This window comes from Lepisosteus platostomus, chromosome 21 (assembly GCF_059453375.1).
Source record: "Lepisosteus platostomus isolate fLepPlt1 chromosome 21, fLepPlt1.hap1, whole genome shotgun sequence".
In the NCBI taxonomy this organism is placed as follows: Eukaryota; Metazoa; Chordata; class Actinopteri; order Semionotiformes; family Lepisosteidae; genus Lepisosteus; species Lepisosteus platostomus.
Genome location: NC_142631.1, coordinates 15,596,574 through 15,615,838, shown reverse-complemented (window position 1 = coordinate 15,615,838; position 19,265 = coordinate 15,596,574). Strand labels below are relative to the sequence as shown.

General features: G+C 40.5%; 2 protein-coding genes across 9 annotated transcripts in view; both read right to left on the bottom strand.

Moving 5' to 3' along the window:
• Positions 1 to 19,265, bottom strand: part of LOC148644088 (nuclear receptor subfamily 5 group A member 2-like) — a 313,041-nt gene that overhangs the window by 240,002 nt on the left and 53,774 nt on the right. The window lies entirely within an intron of this gene.
• Positions 1 to 19,265, bottom strand: part of LOC148644090 (nuclear receptor subfamily 6 group A member 1-like) — a 205,399-nt gene that overhangs the window by 156,175 nt on the left and 29,959 nt on the right. For all 3 annotated transcript variants that reach the window (XM_088615250.1, XM_088615251.1, XM_088615252.1), the window contains exon 2: positions 10,500 to 10,547. In XM_088615250.1, coding sequence (XP_088471376.1) covers positions 10,500 to 10,547 — 48 coding nt within the window. The remainder of the gene's footprint in view (positions 1 to 10,499; positions 10,548 to 19,265) is intronic.

The window sequence follows — 19,265 nt, the reverse complement described above, 5'->3', positions numbered from 1 at the left end:
TACTGCACTGTTCTTTTGAGTATGAACTACATAGAAAAAAAGGACAAAACTGCCTAATTTGATCAATTCTATGTTGACGTGACTTTAGCATTTAACTGTTGCTCAGGATCAAGAGATTTCTGTTCTCCGTGCAGTGCTTAACCCAGCTCTGGAATTAAAACCCAAAAGCACTGTAAAATAAAGCCTTGTGTACTCTATAAGACAGCTTTGGGGGGACAGCAAGGAAAAACTGGAAACACTGGAAAGCAAGTTTCTTGCGGGTTTGTTTGAAAGGACCATTTAAGGCAAGGAAGGAACAAAGACTTTTGGGGGACTCCCAAGAACAGCTGCTGCCAGTCCAGCTATTTGCCCTTTGACCTTTTCTCTAGCCGGTAAATAAAGGGCACTGATTCTTTTTGTGAATAATACACTGTTTACAAGCCCTGCCCTGAGTGAAAAGAATTCATAATTTGGCTTCTACCACCACCAGCCCCTTATTGTAGACATACCTATTCACAACAGCAAAAGATGACCCTGTGCAGAGTCATATGACGGTTTTATACCCCGGCTCCAGTTTACAACCTAATTGGGCACCATAACATAAATCAATTATTTCTCCTGCTCTAAGCAACAATGCCACCCTTTCTTACCAAGCAGGTTTTACAGTTCCTCCAGCCCAAGTTATTCCTTGTTCCCAAAGTTTTACAGCTGTGCAGTAAACATGGGCACTGGGAAAGGGCCCGGGCAAGCCCACCGAATCAGGGTCGCCGGGTTACAGGGGGAGCAGGAGGTCACGCGGGGGTGAACTGCTGCTGACCTTTGCCTCTCTCCGTCACAGGCCGTGGGGCTGAACGAAAAAGCAGGGCAGAAGTGAACTTCGGCTGAACCTGGGCCTTAGCATTGGACTCCCAGCAACACCGCAGGAGTCCAGCATGAGGAATGAGACTGTGAGGGGTCACCTCCCTTCAAAGTTCACGGGCACAGGTCTTTAAAAAACACATACACATGTAAAAAAACAAACAAAAAAAAACAGTTTGCGTGTATTAAAGTTCCTGTTTTACATTTTTGCTTTGAAAATACATAGGGATAAAACCAAAATAAAGGAAAGCTGGTGACAACATGTTTTAAAGCATTATGGCTTTGCCGGTCTCCTTTAAGAAGTAGTGACGAGAAGAAAAAGGCAACGTTGCACTGAAATCAGTCCAATTCTGTGCTCTCGAGCTAGAAACTAAACTCAAAATTAACACTAATTACCACGTTAAACATTGAAAGAAATCCAATGACATCAGCTGATAAAAAGGTAAAACTGTTCTTTTATGTACAGTACATTGCCTTAGAAGAAATTATAACTTGAGGAATAGGGGTGTATCTTTTCTTCACTAAAGCAGACTGCAGTGTTCCGGTTTTTAATGCATGGGTTTCTGTTTCAGACTTGCAAATTTGTCAAATGTGCACATTATCGGTTTGTTCATTCACTGAGCTTCTGTTCAGACAACAGAGGAATGTGCGCACAGCGTAAAGCAGACCTCTAAATGTGCGCAGGAGGCTTGAGAAAGAAGAAAAAGACATTTTACCTCTTCAGTCAAGCATTCTAGTCTCGGGTTTTCAGGCCTCATTGCTGGCAGCTGTTCGAGCCTTCAAAAAACAGCTAAAGAGCACCATCATTTGCTCATGTGAACCAAATCGGATCATTCCTAGACTGAAGAATTTTCCCTCTACACAATCCTTCAAATTCACTATCAGAAACTTGCCAGAAAGAAAATTAGCCTTCGAGAGAAAATTATGAGACTGTAAATATGCCAGTACATCAACCCCCTGAGTGCTGAAATGTGTCATGACATCACCCACCTGGATTTTGCCCACTTTTCCCAAAACACCAGGGAAATATTCAGGATTTTGCACAGGTTATGCGCTTTTGAAGGCTTTTATTAGCTTGTGGCTGCGTGGTTACCATTGAGCGAAAGAAAAAAATCTCAGCAATTTGACTAGTTATCTCGTCATTACTCTGTTCTCTTTTCTCCTGATTGTTGTTTGCAGCGATGTCTTTTGGGTTTTGTGTCAGCGTTGACAATAAATGAATGACCTCAAGGCCTGTGCTGGAGATCATCATAATCCTTGCTGTAGCAACATATTATTGCTGAGATGTCACTTAAGAGTCTTGCTCTTAGTTGCATCATTCACCTTTGCACTCCAGAAAAAAACAGATACAAAAATATGAAGAGGGGGAATAGGACACATAGGTTGCAGTAATCAGAATTTCATTCAACAAGGCCTTCAAACCAAGGTTTCCATCCAAAGATGTCATTATGTTTCTGTACTACAATCATCTAGCTTTTATAGAACTTCATAGAAAGTATAACTTATAGGATAATTATGTCATTTAAAAAAAATCATCTCTTCCTGAGGACAGCAAGTATGGTTCTTTCAGAAACATTGGTTTGTCATTTTTTAGTATTTTCTCATTGGTACCTTTTACGTGTGTTTGTGAACCATGACAGTCCTTGTTCAAACAGAAGCCATTTTCTGCCTTATTAAGAACGGGTTTTGTCCTTGTTCAGTGCTCTGCCACTCAGTTTGATTTGAGGCAAAGTGATAGCACAACAAAATGAACATCCTGCGCTGGAATTTAAAAAAAAAACCAAAACAAATCCTCCCACTCTTCCCCCTCAGAGCAAACAGAGATCTCACCTCGTGTCTACCCAGGCCCAAACAGGGTAGTGTTATAAACAAAGTAGATTCTGTCTGAGCACAAGAGAAAACAGCAGAAATTGAGAAGAAAAGACAGCACCTTTTTAACACTATAGACCTCAATTGTTTGCAAAATGGGAAATGGGATTGAAAATTAAAAGAATAGGAACACACTTCCTTTAACCCAGGGATATACCCATTAAGACATGGTTTTAAAAATCCCTTGTGTTTTTGGTCTCTTTCCTGCTAGGAACTAACACTCCTTCCTCTCACCACATCCTGTACTGTGCACATCCATCTCATCGTTGCATCATGAGCGGCGCATTTCTCACCACCCTCGGTATCTCGGCTCCAGAAGCCACCTTGTGGAAATCGCTGGTACTGCACACCAAGCCTACGCTGTGAAACCGGGAGAGGCATGCAACAGAGTTGTTCTCTTGCACAAAATACAGATCTTCAGAAATTTTCCATTGCACTGCTGAGCTCTCCAAAAATCCGAGTACGACACTTTAAAAATGAAAAAAACACCAGTCGGTTCATCAGATTTTAAGTGATTAAGAAATAGTTAAAAAGGAGGAAAAACATTACTAGTGAACAAAGGAAAATTAAGGACAAACGTGGATACATTTAGACCTCTGGGACTATAACTAGAACGTCCACAAACTCAGTTAGTTACTCACCAAGGCTGAACAAAATCAGCCCTCGAAGGCGGTACTGCCTTCTACCTCAATTCTATATTAAATTGACATTACTGGAAATTGTCAAACCTAGCATTTTGGAGTGCTTTAAAAAAGACCTACAAAATCTGAACACTACTTGCCTACGCATAAATATTTCAGGAAACAATTACACTAGATCATGCTGTTGCATGTTGTTGCTCACTGTTCGGAACTTGGTATGAACGAATCTCATCCACGCTGCAGAAATATTTCCAACTGTCATCAAAATCTCACACTCCTGCCAAATCTGTGACAGCCAGAATAAAATGACTTGAGTGGCAGTTAATGCATTAGTAATGCATATAAATAGTTCACAGAGAGCACTAAAAACTACCATTTAACATTACAAAGTGACAGCGTAACAGCTGTGCTGGCTAATTGGATTATTCTTTCTAGGCCCAGAGTGTTCTGTAATTGAAAGGTATGACATATTGCTGTTTATTTAGGTTAATTTAGAAAAATGCAATCAGTTATGTAGACAGGTAACAAGTTTAATCAGGTTTAAGAGGTCTGAGTATGAGATGATCATGCTTGCTTGTTCACTTCCTATAAACATCATAATAAGCCTGCATCACTAGTCCCATGAGAGACTCTCTAGGGCAAGGGTAAAGAAAAATCAATACCGTCAATGAACTTTGAGGATGTGACGAACGAAGAAACGGAAAAGCATAAAAGGAACTTGAGTTATAAAGCTCATAAATTAAGGCGCATTACAAATGTTTTTGCACCCTATGCAAATACATTCCAATACTGTTTTACACAAACGTGGTGCTCCCTTTTACTGGCAAAATCCCAAAATAAACGTATCGCTGAAGAGGCGATCAAACCAGCCTGTGCTGGAACACCTGAGACAATGTGCAGACAAGTCAGGAGCTTGTTCATTGTCAAAGCAGTGAGGGACAGGACACATGGCAGAAAGCTGTGAAAACACAAACTAGCAAAAGTTCTCTTGAAAGCCATTTGGATATGATAACTGAGCTGGTAAATGAGGAGATACTAGTGATTTGTGCTACATTGATGAAGCAAAACTACAATAGTAGAGACTGCAAACTTTTCAAATATATTAGAGCTGGAAAAATATATTAGAGCCGGATTCATCAAGCCCTGGCTGGGGAAAACGAACACCTCAATGTGACATATACGAGAGTTGTCCCTCAACTACCAACGTTTTATTCAATTAAGAAAGACAAAGCTCTCAAAATATTACATATATTAGGATGATTTGATGGCTTTTATGCGGACGTGTTGTTTAATTTGGTTGAAATAAAGGAAAGTAAAATCAAAGTTCTTACAAAAATAGACAGCTCTGCTCTGACTAAAATCACTTATATGACAGATGTATATACAGTCTTTCCAATGCAATAAATCAATGGGTGCAGTAAACTGGAGACTCCTCTCAGATCCCCATGCTGCCAAAACAATCTGAGGACAATCCACTAACTTTAAGTCAGTTGATGAATCACACGGAAGCACATAGAGAGGAGCGTAAAATTGTGTTTTGCTTCTCATTTCTTCAAAATATATGCGAATTCTGAGACCCTTTCCCTGTAAGAACAGAAGATGCTGAAAACCTGAATTCTGAAAATAAAATTCCAGACCTCCATGAACATGCACTCTGGTGAACGAGTACTTTTAAGACCATAAGTACCAAATGTTTTGGTTTGTTTAAGGGAAAATATGGCCCACAAAAAGAAAGGTTTAGGCAGCCAACAGATTCATCCTTTTCCCATCAAATATTTATTAACTGCATTCAGAGCACATGTGACAAAGTGGATATATACAAGAAGTGCTGACATGTTGTTACAAATATAATGCTACATGTCCCATTATTGATGAAAGATTTACAATGTCCAGGGTTCTAAGAATTGAATTATCACCTCAAATGCCTGGTCACACTGAAGACAAAGCACCTTATCTCAACATTTCAGACCCTGTTCTGTGTCCTACTCATAAAAGGTCTAGACTTAGTCTGTTACAATCATCTAATTAATTCGGCAGGCAAACTCATAGCAGAGCTTGCTGTTAATGCTGCACACCTTTCCTAATTATGCACAGCTGGCCTAGCAACTTGCCTTGTCAAAGCTCATTGCACTTACACTAAAATAATTGCTGGGGTTACACCATCCGTTTTGATAGATTGCAGTAGCAGAGCAGCATCTGGGAAATCCCTTTACAGATGTGGAAAAGTGCCAAGCCTACTTGGCAGCTGAAAAGGAGTTTCGCTTTAGAGCAGGCACAGAGACAGAAGAAAGCACTTTCCTCCCACTGCCTCATTATGTACGGCTGTGCTGATTTTGGCTACTGGTCTAAAACGGAGTGGCACAACAAGCACCCTTTGAAAAGTGGTTCGGCCAGAGTGGATTGCTTAATTAGGTTTAGGAATGGTTTTGATTGTCATCCTCAGACTATAGTTTTTTTAACCACAGCAAAGCATCTGCTTTCAGTATTGACAAACATATTGTGCCTGAAACAGACGCAGCAATAATCCTGTTGATCCATTGGCGTTTTTAACACGTCTTTCACATTCTGTAAACGTGAGAAAATAACTCAACATTTGCATATCAAATTAAGATCACTGGATGCGTTACAAACACAGCAGACAAAAACCTGTTGAACTATCAACCAATTCAAGCAGTAATGAGGAGGATGTACTACTCCTGTCAAGGCTTATCCTGGCTGCTGCTCTTTAGGGATATTCCAATACTTGTGCGGCAGCCAGCCTCTGCTCCACCCAACTGTTACTCAGCAACAGCTGCTAAGGGCACCGAATGACAGGAGACCTGGACCACCTGGAGGAAATTACTCTCCCCCTTCAGGTGATTCAGGGATATATAAGTGCTGCTCTTACTCTGCTCAGGGCTGTGATATAGTTTGGACTCTTGAGTCTCCCAGGTCTCAAGCCCATCCCCTTCATGTTTTGAAGACTCCCCCATTTAGTATTTTTCTTAATGTGATTCTTGCTTATTCCCTCAAACACGATTCCGGGATCACCCCACCTAAGAAACGTGTCCAGTGCTACGACCTCTCACCTGTTTTGGATTTCCCCCTTCAAATCTTCCACCGGTACCTTATCTGGTCTCCACTACAGCAGCGTGCCTGCAGCTCTGCATCTACTGCCAGGATTAACCAATGCCTGCTACACCACCAACCTGCCTGCGGCTCTGTACCCCTGGCAGCACTGGCAGCACTGCACTGCAGCCTCTATCAATAAGCTGCCTTCGGATCCCCAGGGTCTCATCTGCCTTTCGCCCAGCAAGTGAGTTCATCTTACACTCCCAGCTCGCTACTAGACGCATCGAGCAGAAGGATCGTTACTACTTATCCTGTGGAGTCAAAGCCAAAAACACAAAAAGGGCAGTGTTGGGTGGCCATAACAAAGCAAGCTAGGGGAGTATCACAGGCAGTTACATAGGGACACAAACTGGAGAGCAAATGGTTACAAGCTTATTTCAAGACTTCAGGGAAACATAGGGATTCAAGGTTTGTCTCAGTTGTAAGATATAAACCATTGGAAAAAAAAAAACTCTGGAGAGATGTTAGGCCTCCGCAAGAAGCAAAAACAGTTTGAAATGCTTTTTGAAAAGGACAGAGCACGTATTAACAAGGTTCTGTTTTAGTAGCCCACTCCCAACTCACCCTTCAAGCAGAATTGCCAGCCAGCTGTGGGTGTGATGAGAAGGGTTGGAAAAGTGAACTTCACATTCCACTGCCCCGCTTGTCTACTAGAGAACTGAACACGGATAATTTTACCGGCCAGGGCAGGTGATGCTGACACTCTGCATCTATTTATCGCTTATCCAGCTACACGGTTGAAGCCAATATCCTGGGTTCTTTCCAGAAATGGCTAGAAGACGTCCTTGGAGGACCTTGGATGACCAAACGGGCCAGATGAGCCACATAGCCTCCTCTCGTTTGAAACTTTTCTTATGCTCTTATTTGATTGAGGTTCCTATTATCGTCCTGAGTGAAAATATAGACCAAGCTCCTCTGTCACGTGAACACGACTTGAGTTGGTGATGAGCGGGCAAAGGCTTTCACTAAAAAAAACTAGAACACACAACACAAAATGTGGGCAAGCTCTTTTTGCGTAAGAGAAAGAAATAAGGGTTCTTGTCTATTGGATGAAAGGAACAATGCTCGTCATTATCAAAGAAGCATCAATACCCTCTTTGTTTTATTTCTCCTAGCTTTGCATGAGGTGAGCTTGCAAAGGATGTGGAAAAGTAGATGTTTTTAATGCGGTTTGGGAGCAGCCTTCTGTTGTTTGCCTCTTATCTTAGTTGTACCCATTCCTAATCCCATAGTGACGACATACACAGCACAATGTACTTTTTTAATTTCTTAAAGGGTTTATATCACACATTTGCTTGTGCCAGGGTTTCTGCTGGGCACGTGGAAGTTCCTTCCCTCCTGAGCCACGCCAAGAAAGAAAAGCCATGGTGCCTTGGACAGAAGCAACACTGCAATGTCTCCTTCACAGATTTAAACGCAACTCTGAGCAAACAGCTCCACCAGGGAAACCAGGGCACGAGTTGACTGTTGCCGTCATGCCAGATGGGTTCTGTTCTCTCAACCAAACGCCTCTGTGGCAAGTCCTCTGCATTACAGGAATTACAGAAGAAAGTGGGCCATAAAGACAAAGAGACGGATTATCATAGCAGTAAAACAATTTAGCTATGCTTTAATCATCAATAAATCATTCCAAATTACCCTCCCCACCAGCCCCTGGTGTACAATAACATACAGCAGCTTCTACATTACGCTGTGCTTCCTAGCGATAATGACTGTTACGGGACAGTAAATCAAGAGTGCTGGTGAGGTCACCAAAGCATTAACAATTAACGGCAGTCAGACAGCACAAGACCCCACGCCTTTCTGGACTGTGTTAAGTTTGATGCACGGAGGATAAGCCATGTGATAAAGCACAAAATGGGAAAGTGGACGGTGACAAACGCCATCCCAAACTCGTTCAACCCCAGTGGAGCGTTCCGTGGGAAAGGAATCATGCCACTCTCAACAAAGTCTAGAGAAAGCACAATGAGGGCGGAGAAGCCCATTACAGACAGACAAATTATACACAACACCCTACACCTTACCAAACGGGATTTCTTGATTATTTGTTACGACTGGGTATACCGGTTTTTTCCCAGTACTATGCACGGGCATTTGCTCTGGTCACTTCCAAGAATGACATATCCAGCATCACTTTCACACTGGCCATCATAAAGTGAATCACCAAGTTGGGCAGTGCTACTTCAGGACTTGACTCGAGATATCTTGGAACCAAAAGCAGACCTTGAACTCAGCTTGACTGGCTTAGCTTCTGGTTTGTGGCTCGGGCCTCTATTTCTAGGTACTGTTTTGTTAAAAACAGAATTATTATTTTCCATGAATATTCTCTCCAATTAAATTTAATGAATTAAATCCTGATGGAAAATCGTAAAAAGTGACCAAAAGGCATGAAAAAGGTTCATCCCCCCAACTTAACAGAAAAATGAAAGTATGAAATTAAGTCCCTGGTAGGTAAGAGCAATATTATTAAGCTCACCTGTTTGTCTTACATGTATATGTTTTTGATTTGCTTTGATTGGCAGTTTTGATTGTAATATTGAAATGAATAGTGATAAATTACATAATTTGTATCTATAGTAAAAACGTGCATACGTGAGAATTTAATGTGAGATACCTGTAAGTATATGTACACAAGAATGTTTTAGAAACCCTTTGTATCTTGTTGTTTTTGTGGACGGGCTTGCGAATGGAAGGAAAGGAAAAATGCTAAGAAATGAAGTGGCAAAAAAAAGTAATTATGTGGCTAGGTTTTGTTGTTCCCTGTATTTTTCTGCCTGCAAAGGACTCTGACCCACGGTGTACCTTGCCTTGCGCCCAGTGTTTGCTGCGACAGGCTCCAGCTGAATGAGGCGTCCCTGAACTGAATGAAGCAGTCAGAAAATGGATGGATGGATCAATGGATTTTACTGCATAGTACATTTTAAATGTCTTTTTTCTCCTTCTCTCGGAATGTATACAACACTTTACCAGGTCCGTGGATTACAGAAGCATTATAAAATGGCTGCTGAGGAATTCACCGCCTGTTTCAGATGCAGTTACTGTAGGTCTCCCAGCCAAACATTCTAAACATAGAACTCGGCTATAGGCAGATCAGAGCCCAGCATCAAAGTGCACATTCTGATTAGGTGTGCTGAGCAGGAATGCACAGTGAGCAGATATACGGAGAAAATTATTTTGTCTGCATTATTCTTTTAAAGAAACACACTTTAATTAAACAGTTATGTAGCAGCCAAGAGACCTAAAATTGCATTTTAACATGCACAGACCCGGGTAAGGCAGACAAATGTGACGCAGGCAGGCAGTCAACATTTAAACTGCGCCAGATGAACTAATAAACGCTCTGCTTAGCGGAAGGGTTAAGAAATCACCATCACCTATAATTGAGTACCCTGACCTTTCTGGTCTTTAGAAGCCATTGCCTTCGCTATACGGCTTGAGAGCATCTTCGTGTTACAAAAATGTAATACGTGCCGTGGATACTGCAGTCAGGCCTAGAGGTGGCAGCTGCACATCCACAGGAAAGCAGTGGAAGAGAAAAGGCCAGATCGTTATACAGTGATGCCCCTCCTTGTCCCTCCCTACCATTTGACTCCTACAAGTGTTTTCTTCAGGCACAAGACAAGCGGACATGATTGAGAGAGAAATGGTCTTATAAGCAGTGAATAACCTGTCAGCAAAGAGTCAAGCTGAAAACCTGGGTTCAGGGATAATGGGTAATATCCTTCACAGAGCTGCAAATCAGAAGGGAGTAAAACCATTACTATGGAGATTTGGGGAGCCCAGCGTGATCGCTGGGGGTGTTCTCATTTCTCATTCTCGCCCAATCACCTGCACATGCTAGCAGTATTCATGCGAACCCTTCCTCTGACAGCACTTTTTGCCAGTTTTGTGTGTCAAGGCATATATATAGATATAGTCAGGCATGGTTTAAAAGTACAGCATCTAAAAGTGCTAAAAAGTATTCTTAAGAGTTTGAAAACAAAACGCAGGGTTCAGAAACTCCCAGAGTTCCCACGGGCCATAAAACATCAGTGTACTCACCTATCCCATCAGCCTGCTCCGGCTCGAGAGAGTGATCTGCATAGAATCCTGGAGAAAACAAAAAATGGGGAAAAGAGTCATTAACACACAACAGCACAATATATCCTACTTACTCTAGATCACTATAAACAACAACAGTAGGTGGTCTGTAATGTGTAGTATTAATTTGTTGTGTTAACTGAGCTTGTAACAAAACTTCTGTACATTATTGATCTTTACATAACAAAATAGCAGCAATGACAATCAAAACCTGTTACCACAATCTTACATTAAATGAGATGTACTGTAATAACCCAACTGATAACTCCTTTCAGAGCTTTATTATTGCTATGAAAAACAAATGGATGCTTGATAACATACAAAGCGAGAAAGCAATAAACTACAACAAATAGTGTAAACAAAAGTTTTTGTATTTGCAGTTTTGCATCGGCACTGTTCCTACCTTCTACAATCTAAATTAAATGCAATTAAACGTTTCTAGGTTTTCATTACATGTGTATACCCCCTTTTATGCCAAAGGATCCCGAAGCAGTTCCCGGATAGGAGGGGACCCATTTCACCCACTAAATTGCAGTTCCTGCCTGGAAGACGTGTATCAGTCAATACGTACCACCAGGCCCAATACACAGCCGATCAGATGGATAAACGAGAAACGAAATCAACCAAATGAACGAAAGTACGACTTCAGGGAGGACAGACTCGATGATTCTGGAGTGGAACTGAGCCAGGACACTGGGGGTAAACATCCCTACTCTTGTGAACAGTGGAAGTGCTTCAGTCTGAACTGTCACAGCTTCTGTCTGATGTCTCATCCAACTAATGGCACCGTCTATGGCCTAGTGTCCCATATCTCCATACTGGAGCACGGGTCTGCAAATTCTGGGTGAGATGGTGGGGCGCCATCTACTGTCCACCTTCACCACTTTTCCACAGAGTTCAACCATCCCTGTACTGAAAGGGCCGAGTCCAGTCATATTGCTGCTCTTACTGTATGTTATGCAAATTAAAATACAAGGTATTTAGTCAGTTATCATAAATTATATCCATAAGCCTTAGCAATAAACCCTGTCATATCTCAAATGATTACTAGTGCTGCGAATGATATTATCGTTACCATTACCACTAATGATCTTTTGGCTTTTGAAATTAAAATATACCTATATTTACAAATTCCCATTCTCACTTTCAGCTCCAACTTTATTAATGATTTCACCTAAACTGTTTCTGAGAACTACATATCATATAACATATATGTAGTACATATTATATACAAGGTATAACGATTAAAAAAAACATGGAAAAATGCCCCAATTTTCTTTTTTTAAAAGTTGTTTGCTGTATTTTTTAACTTTAACTTCAGAAAAAAAAATATTTCAGGAGTTAAATGTTAGGGTTATACGGGGAACATAAAATACTTTTATATTGCACACATAATCAGCAGTCTTGCATTTTGAACTTGGTAAATCACAAACATTTTATCAGAGGACAGTAAGGCTGTAACAGTTAAACGGGTCTCCATATTTTACGAGGGGCTGATTAGTTGAATCATAATGAATGTATCATTCTAGACAAATGATTAAAGAGGATTTAAGAAGATACCACCGATTAAAAACGTACACCCTTTACTGTAATTACTTTAAGAGTGTTTATGTAAATGCACCGATAGAGTGGGTTTTTATTTTTGCTCTATTTCTAGAGAACAAAAATGCATTAAAGCTACAGTACACTACTCCAGTTGTCCTTAGCCAGTGTGTGGATCGCACAGATATGTAGCGGCCACCTACAGTGCCCAGTTTCAAAGGGCATACATCTCCGTTCCTGCCCCGTCTCCAGGCTCACCCCACTATTGTCCACCCTTCAGAACTGACAGTGCCGGGAAGCGAGTCAGCTTATAGAGTGAGTGGCGTCGGGGGACAAGGAGCTGTCTGCCTTAACATGCCTCCCACCTTTTTTATTTTTGCTTTTTTTAGCCTCTTGTTTGCAAATTGTATCATCTCCTGCAGTGCGAGCCTGAATCGCTCCACAATGGAATCTAAGCGGTAGCCAGCATCTGTCTGATGCCATTAGCCTGCATTGGAGGTTAACAGTTCTATTGTCTTCAGTGTTTTTAATCAAAGCCGCTTTCGCCACAATCTTTCAGTTTTCTCCTTCTCTTTTCATGTATCTGAATCCAGACAACACCGCTGTATTCTTTTTTTTTCTTTTTATGACGCACTGAAAGTTCTTCAGCTTCATGCAACTGAACTGGATTTTTAAAACTGCAAATCCATCCGCTGTATAGCTTGATTCTGGAACTGCAAGGATGCCCTTACATTCAACAGTTTTTTTTCTCTCCCTTGTTTTGTTGTGCTAAATCTATTGTACCCTGAATTCTTTCACCAAATGGCTGAATGTGATCCTGAGATCAATTAGCGACTAACCACTGTAGATAACGGGCTTGGATGGGCAGAATGCCCATAGCATTTATGATCTTACTTCAAGTGGGAATAACTGCGAAGACACAGCAACCAACTCACTGATGTGATGGACAGTAAGAATTTTATTGGCACCTGTGATTATTCCAATCTAACAGCATACAATTGAAAACTCACAAAAATGGCTCAGGGTACAGAAAAATAAAACTGAAAGGCTCATTAACAGTTCCAAATCCTGATCACAGCCAATCGAAAAAAATCTGGAAAGCTCTTTTAGAATTTTGATTCCACATCTTGGAAATATATTTACAGATAGTATTTGTATCTAATGAACAGCCTACTGAGCCCCCCAAGAGGATTACAGAGAATTTCTTTTCACTGCAACTCGTATCCTCTTAGCTTGTATTTGAACAATTTAAGGTGCTCGCATTTGTGTGACATCTCAGATGAAAAACCCATTCAAATCCTAGATTAAAAGTTGAAATACTCAGATAATAATAGATAATAAGCTAAAATAATTATCATAAAAATGTTGTGAAACTGAAGAATTAAGCAGAGCGAGTGTCAAGTATAGGAGAATAACGGAAATCGCCTCATGATGGAAAATTTCAATGCATCTGTAACAACAACGTCTATTGTACCCACAAATTAGGGGGTCAGCTATCAATTGCATTCTCATCCACTGAAACTGACTTGCTGTGATTTAAAATGTTTCTTAAATTCGTCGGCATTCACTAATGAACAAGAAATGCATCACACATCCAGCCACATAATCTTTGTGGACAAATACTAAAAAAACACCTTATATCACCTTCTCCCTTTTATGATAGCTACTGTTAGAATAACGGGGCCAACAAAGAATTAAAAAAAATCTTTTTTCTAGTATCTGTTTATTATTGATGAAATAATTGACATGATTTGAAATGATTTAATAATCAACTATCAATGCCTTCTTACGTTGCCCAGTTTTGATTTGTACCTACAGGCAACGTAGACATATGTTAAAAAGCATTTTTCGAAACAAATATTTTAAAAGGACTGAAAAGGCTTCAAAATGTTTCATAGAAAAGCTCATTGCTTCTTTAATGCCCACGAGGAATGGTCAAAGTTAAAGAAATGGCAAAAAAAAAAAAGATCAAGAATTCCCATCATTTCATTTCTCCAACTATATAAGTCTGGTGTCTCATTCAACATTTCAGAGAGAAAATGAACAAGAACATTCTGACTAGCCACTGAGCCAGCTTTTGTACCAGGGAGGCATATGCTGCAATTGAAATACAGTACTGCATTCTAAAAGCCACAAAGAGTGGAAGGAATCAATTCAGAGAGCTCGTACAGCACAAAGAAAAGGGCAGGGGGGCACAGTGTTGGTAAATATGGGAACTTCTTAGTTTTCATTTTTCTATTCAGGCACTCTGAAATTTTTCTTTCACATCCCAACAATTGCCCAGACTGAAAGAATTCCTCAAAGCAAGGAGTAGGAACTCCTAAGGCCTGAGATGCAAAGCTCTTTCACAACACTGGCAACTCATTCATTCACTGTCTTTCAACCTCACACACACACACAGAGAGATAGGCTTCTTTTTCCACCAAAAGGATATTTTTCAGCTTTTATTCAGTGCTTTCGGGAGGGTATGAAACGCAGAAGTGCTTTAATCTCAAGTCACAACTCATGAGTTGGGTTACAATACGCAAATATATTTAAAGCCACAGAACGACCAGTTGTGAAAATGCAATTCAGATGTTCGGCATTTTGTGGAGTTTCCATTATATTCTAATATTTTTGTAAGCAATCCCATTGTACACTCATGTATAAGCTTCTAATGAATATGACCTGATGGAAATATAGCATTACCCAAAACTTCAGCAGAGTTAAAGGAGAAAGATTTTCCCCTTATATGAAACAAAATTATTTTTTTCACAGGCAACAAAAAACAAATGCTTGCATTACGGAATGGTATTCTTTATGGGGTTTTATTTCTTTATACAGGGTGCTCAAAAGGAATTTTACAATTCAAGATACCTTAACTTGCACCTACTCATTCTGTGCACCTATGCCCTCTTGCAGTATATACACTGATTCATACGCAGCTGGAATAAAACAAAAAAAAAATAATTTTTTCCTTCATTGATTTCCTTTCCGCTCCTGAGTTTATTTCCAGTTCAGCAAATAGAGCCTAAAGCATAGAGGCCAATTAATGACAATACCTAAAGATCATTCACTTGGTACAGCTGAGTTCCATGAAAGGCAATTCAACATCAAAAAGACAGAAACTGCATCTGGACATCAGGAGGTGATCAATCCACGAACTTTCTCCTGCAGAGTTCCAGCTTTGTTTTCTACACAAGGTGAAGAATCAGTTGTGAGGCTCTCACATTTATTACACAGCGCCAGGGAACACAAATTATTCTGAAATCTGTGCTGGAGCCTCTCTATCATTCATAAAAGGCCTTTTATTTCTCCATCAACTACTTCAAATCGCCATTATAGCTGTATGCAGATCACATCGCCGTTCTTTTTCTGCCAGTGAGCATTACAGACCCTCCCAAAAATATTAAAACAGCGTATTAAGAACTTTCTGCTACCACCATGGATCAACTCACCTAGCATGTTGATTGTCTGTGCAGCTCTTTCACCGATAATCCACACAATTTCAAACCATCTGCGCCCAAGTAGACCCGTCTGAGTAGCCAACACTGGTAGCTGAGTAGCTATGACTTTGCTTTGGGGTTTCCTCCTCAACTGTGCTCACTCACTCATTCATTCATTCAGCCTTGGCAAATTGACTCCAATCATCAATTATTGTGGTTCGTGTCCTGTCACTGTCTCATCTCGGAGCCCAGCTCCTCCCTGACATCTGCAGGTTCCTGACCTCACACACGCCGAGCTGCCTCCACCACACTTCACTGAGCGCCAGCATATGTTCCCTGACTGCCCTCTCTCTCTCTCTCACACACACACACAGACACTGTACACACCCCCGTCACCCACTCGCTCATTCACAAACGCACAAAACGGTGTACACTCTCAACTCCACAAAACTGCAGCTCGGTCACTCTCGAGACACTTCCAAAACGCACACTCGTTTTGGAAGCTTTACACCTCGCAGGCTGGAGTATTTCCTTGCTGGCTGTCCAGACGATATAAGGAGAAACTCTCAAGATGGTGTTCAAAGAAATAAACAAAAAAAAAATGTGTCACCTCTTCAAAGAAATATGACGAGACACAATTCCAGTTAGTTTCACTAAAGGTTTCTGGATTTTATTTTTCTCCAAGAAAAATAAATAACGAAAGCTGACATAATAACATGCTTTTTATAGCTTTCAATGTATAGCATCTGGAAAGTTACAATAAGCCACCACACATACTGGATCAAGTATGGGTACTCCTTAAACAGCAGTGGTTACCTGCTATTACAACCCTGTCCTACTTCAGTGATTTATTAAAAAGTCATTTCGTGAGGGAATGAGACCCCATTGATCCTTAAATACATACCTCTTCAAAGGGCCCGAGAAAGTGAAAAATGCTTGTATGGAGATAAAATTCTTAAATAGAAATGAATTGAGTACAGATGCTAAATGCTAAAGCAGAATTGGAAAGAATGGGAGGAGACTTAGAAATACACAGAAATTCTCTCCCACCATTGACACAAAGGTGGTCCATCCTGGAGAGGGACATGGAGTCTCTATGGGTGTGATCACACAAACACACAGTGGCTGCTTCTGGCAAACACAAATCTACACAAACACAAAGTCGTGTGTCAGGAGTTACTGTACCTCACTGCACAGTCCTTGCCCTTCTGTGAGGCTGATTTCTAATCCTTCTGACCCGTGATTAACCATTAATGCCTGGAGCACTCGTGGCTGTGTGCCGCCCATCCTGTTTGCATGGCGGGTACTATAGCCCTTTGTATAGCAACAAAGAAAGGCCGCATCTTTAACCTTTGACCCGCAAAACCTCTGCAACTTTGGGCACATTTCATACAGATGCAAAATGGACCTCGCCACTTTCATCAGGGAGTTTCTTAGCCTCTGCACTTTTTACCACCTCACCTACCATATGTCTCATTTAAAACCTAAGTAACAGAAGCTGTACGTACACACGCCAGCAGCATACTGACCACTGAAGCTGCATTAACATTTAAAATGCAGCCGAATAATTACTAAGCCTCAGGTGTGTCTATATAAGGTGCAGAGGGGCTGTACAAGGTGTGTGTGGTGTTACAGATAAATGTCTGAAGTTTCTTTTTCAAAGAAAAGCACCATCATTTGCAACTGCGCGTGTTCTTTTTGCACAGGCTGGGAAAACCATTTCCTGGCAACACAACGGGTTTCGTATCGGATACATCAGCACTTTCTGGTCCGGACTTGCCCCCCTGTTCCCCCCCTTCCAGTCTCCTGAACACACAGGATACACACGTGCTTCAATACCCCAAACCCCGCAGAGGCCCAGTCGAAACAGGAATGAGAAAACTTTAAACCATAAGAACTTTAAATCACTGTTAAACATCTTCTACGTACGACTTCGGGTTTTTTTTAAATAACACCTGCCATCACACCGTTTTCTGCGTCAGTTTAAATGTACAAATAAAGACAAACTGTCGAGTTCCTATGCAATTACTTATCTGATAGCTTGATTGTCATATAAAAATATCTGCGCATGGTTCTTTTTTTTGATAGCTGTCGGACTGTTTCAGGGGTCCTTTGGTAAAAAATTAGAAAAGGAGTAACAGACAGCAGGTTCTGTTCTTATATCATGGATAAATTTATATATGTATAGGTTTATTTTTATATATTAAAAATATTTCAAATTAAATTCATATCTATTTTTTGACATATAAACAAAAATACACACTTTTCTTATAGAGCAAAACTAATCAGATTAAATATAACCAGTATCTGATAAGAATAATTAGTTCTTTGATTGTCAGGTGTAGTGGTCAACTCACTAACAAACCAAGTTACAGCATTTGCTGACTGAACCTCACTTGTGATTCTCTGCAGCTCAAAAGATGCACCATTTATACTGCCCATCAGTCCCTAATATCCAAAAAGCACAAAATCAGTTGTACAAAATGTAAGTCTGTAAAGTCAGATTACTACACTATATACTATAGAATCCCCTGGTAAATAAAACCTTAACAGTACCATACTTTAAACATGGGTATTTGCACTTTTTTTAAAGAAATCAACCAGACATTTATTCTTAGTCCATTCTGCTTTCTGTGTGAGTGTGTTTATGCTCCCACAACAAATACCAAGGAGGTTAAGGATTGTAAGAATTGTGGTAAGCTGGAAAAACAGAGACAAAGTGGTGAGTGAGATGACTAAGATTAGCACTAATCTTGCGAGGTGGTAGTTCCCGATTATTGCAAATGGACATTTGTAAAACCATTCCCCATCATGATTCCCAAGCAGTCACAACACCTGAATTAGGACTTCCAATGGACCAAACAAATTCATCTCATGTGCTAAAGACAGGTATCTTCAGAAATACGTGTTTAGTCAAAACAGAAATAAAAACAACCTTTAAGTAAAATTTACCACAAATTCAGGAGCCTTACGGTTTGCCCTCACAAAACCAAGTATTTCTTTACTTCTTCCAAATGTTATTATAGATACTTTGACCGGGAACTTTCACAAGTGCTTTGTTTTCAGCTTGCCTGAAAACGTGCTGTAGCTTAAGGAAAAACATATTTCTGTGTACACCACTATCCAATCATATGTTCAATATCGGTTGCAATAACAGAAATAATTAGAAAACAGCTCTCCAGATCATTTAGGTTCCAAACTCTTGAGACTTTATTCCAAAAAGCGAGGTTTTTGAACTGGGGTGTGAGACATGTCAGACTTTTTCAGAAGGAAAACCATCAAAAACACGAATCACGTATAGGCAAACATGTACAGATACTTTGTTATAGATATTTTTGGATAGTAAACTTAAAAAGGGGAGCAATTTTTCATCTTGTTACTTTTTTCATTCAATCCATTCTGTATTTTCCTGTAAAATCAATATAAATATACAATTTTACTTCAATTATTCTTGATAAGGGGACAGAGAACATGTTTTGAGCACCACAGTGGTGTAACTGCAGTATAGGCTGGGAACTGATGTTCTGAAAGAACCATCAAGGGTGTCATTTGGAGCCCTAATGTAACTCGGTATGTCTTAGGAGGCCACCTAAGTGCATAACCGTCTCACCTAGAAGGACCCCCTAAATTCAGTTTATCACTGTCACTCACAGATGGCTACTGTTCCGCTTGGGCAACAAAGTGGTACCAAAGCTTGACATGTGAGCAGAGGCCTACCTGTCTTATCTCCTCCCAAAATGGGGGCCGACAATGAAAAATA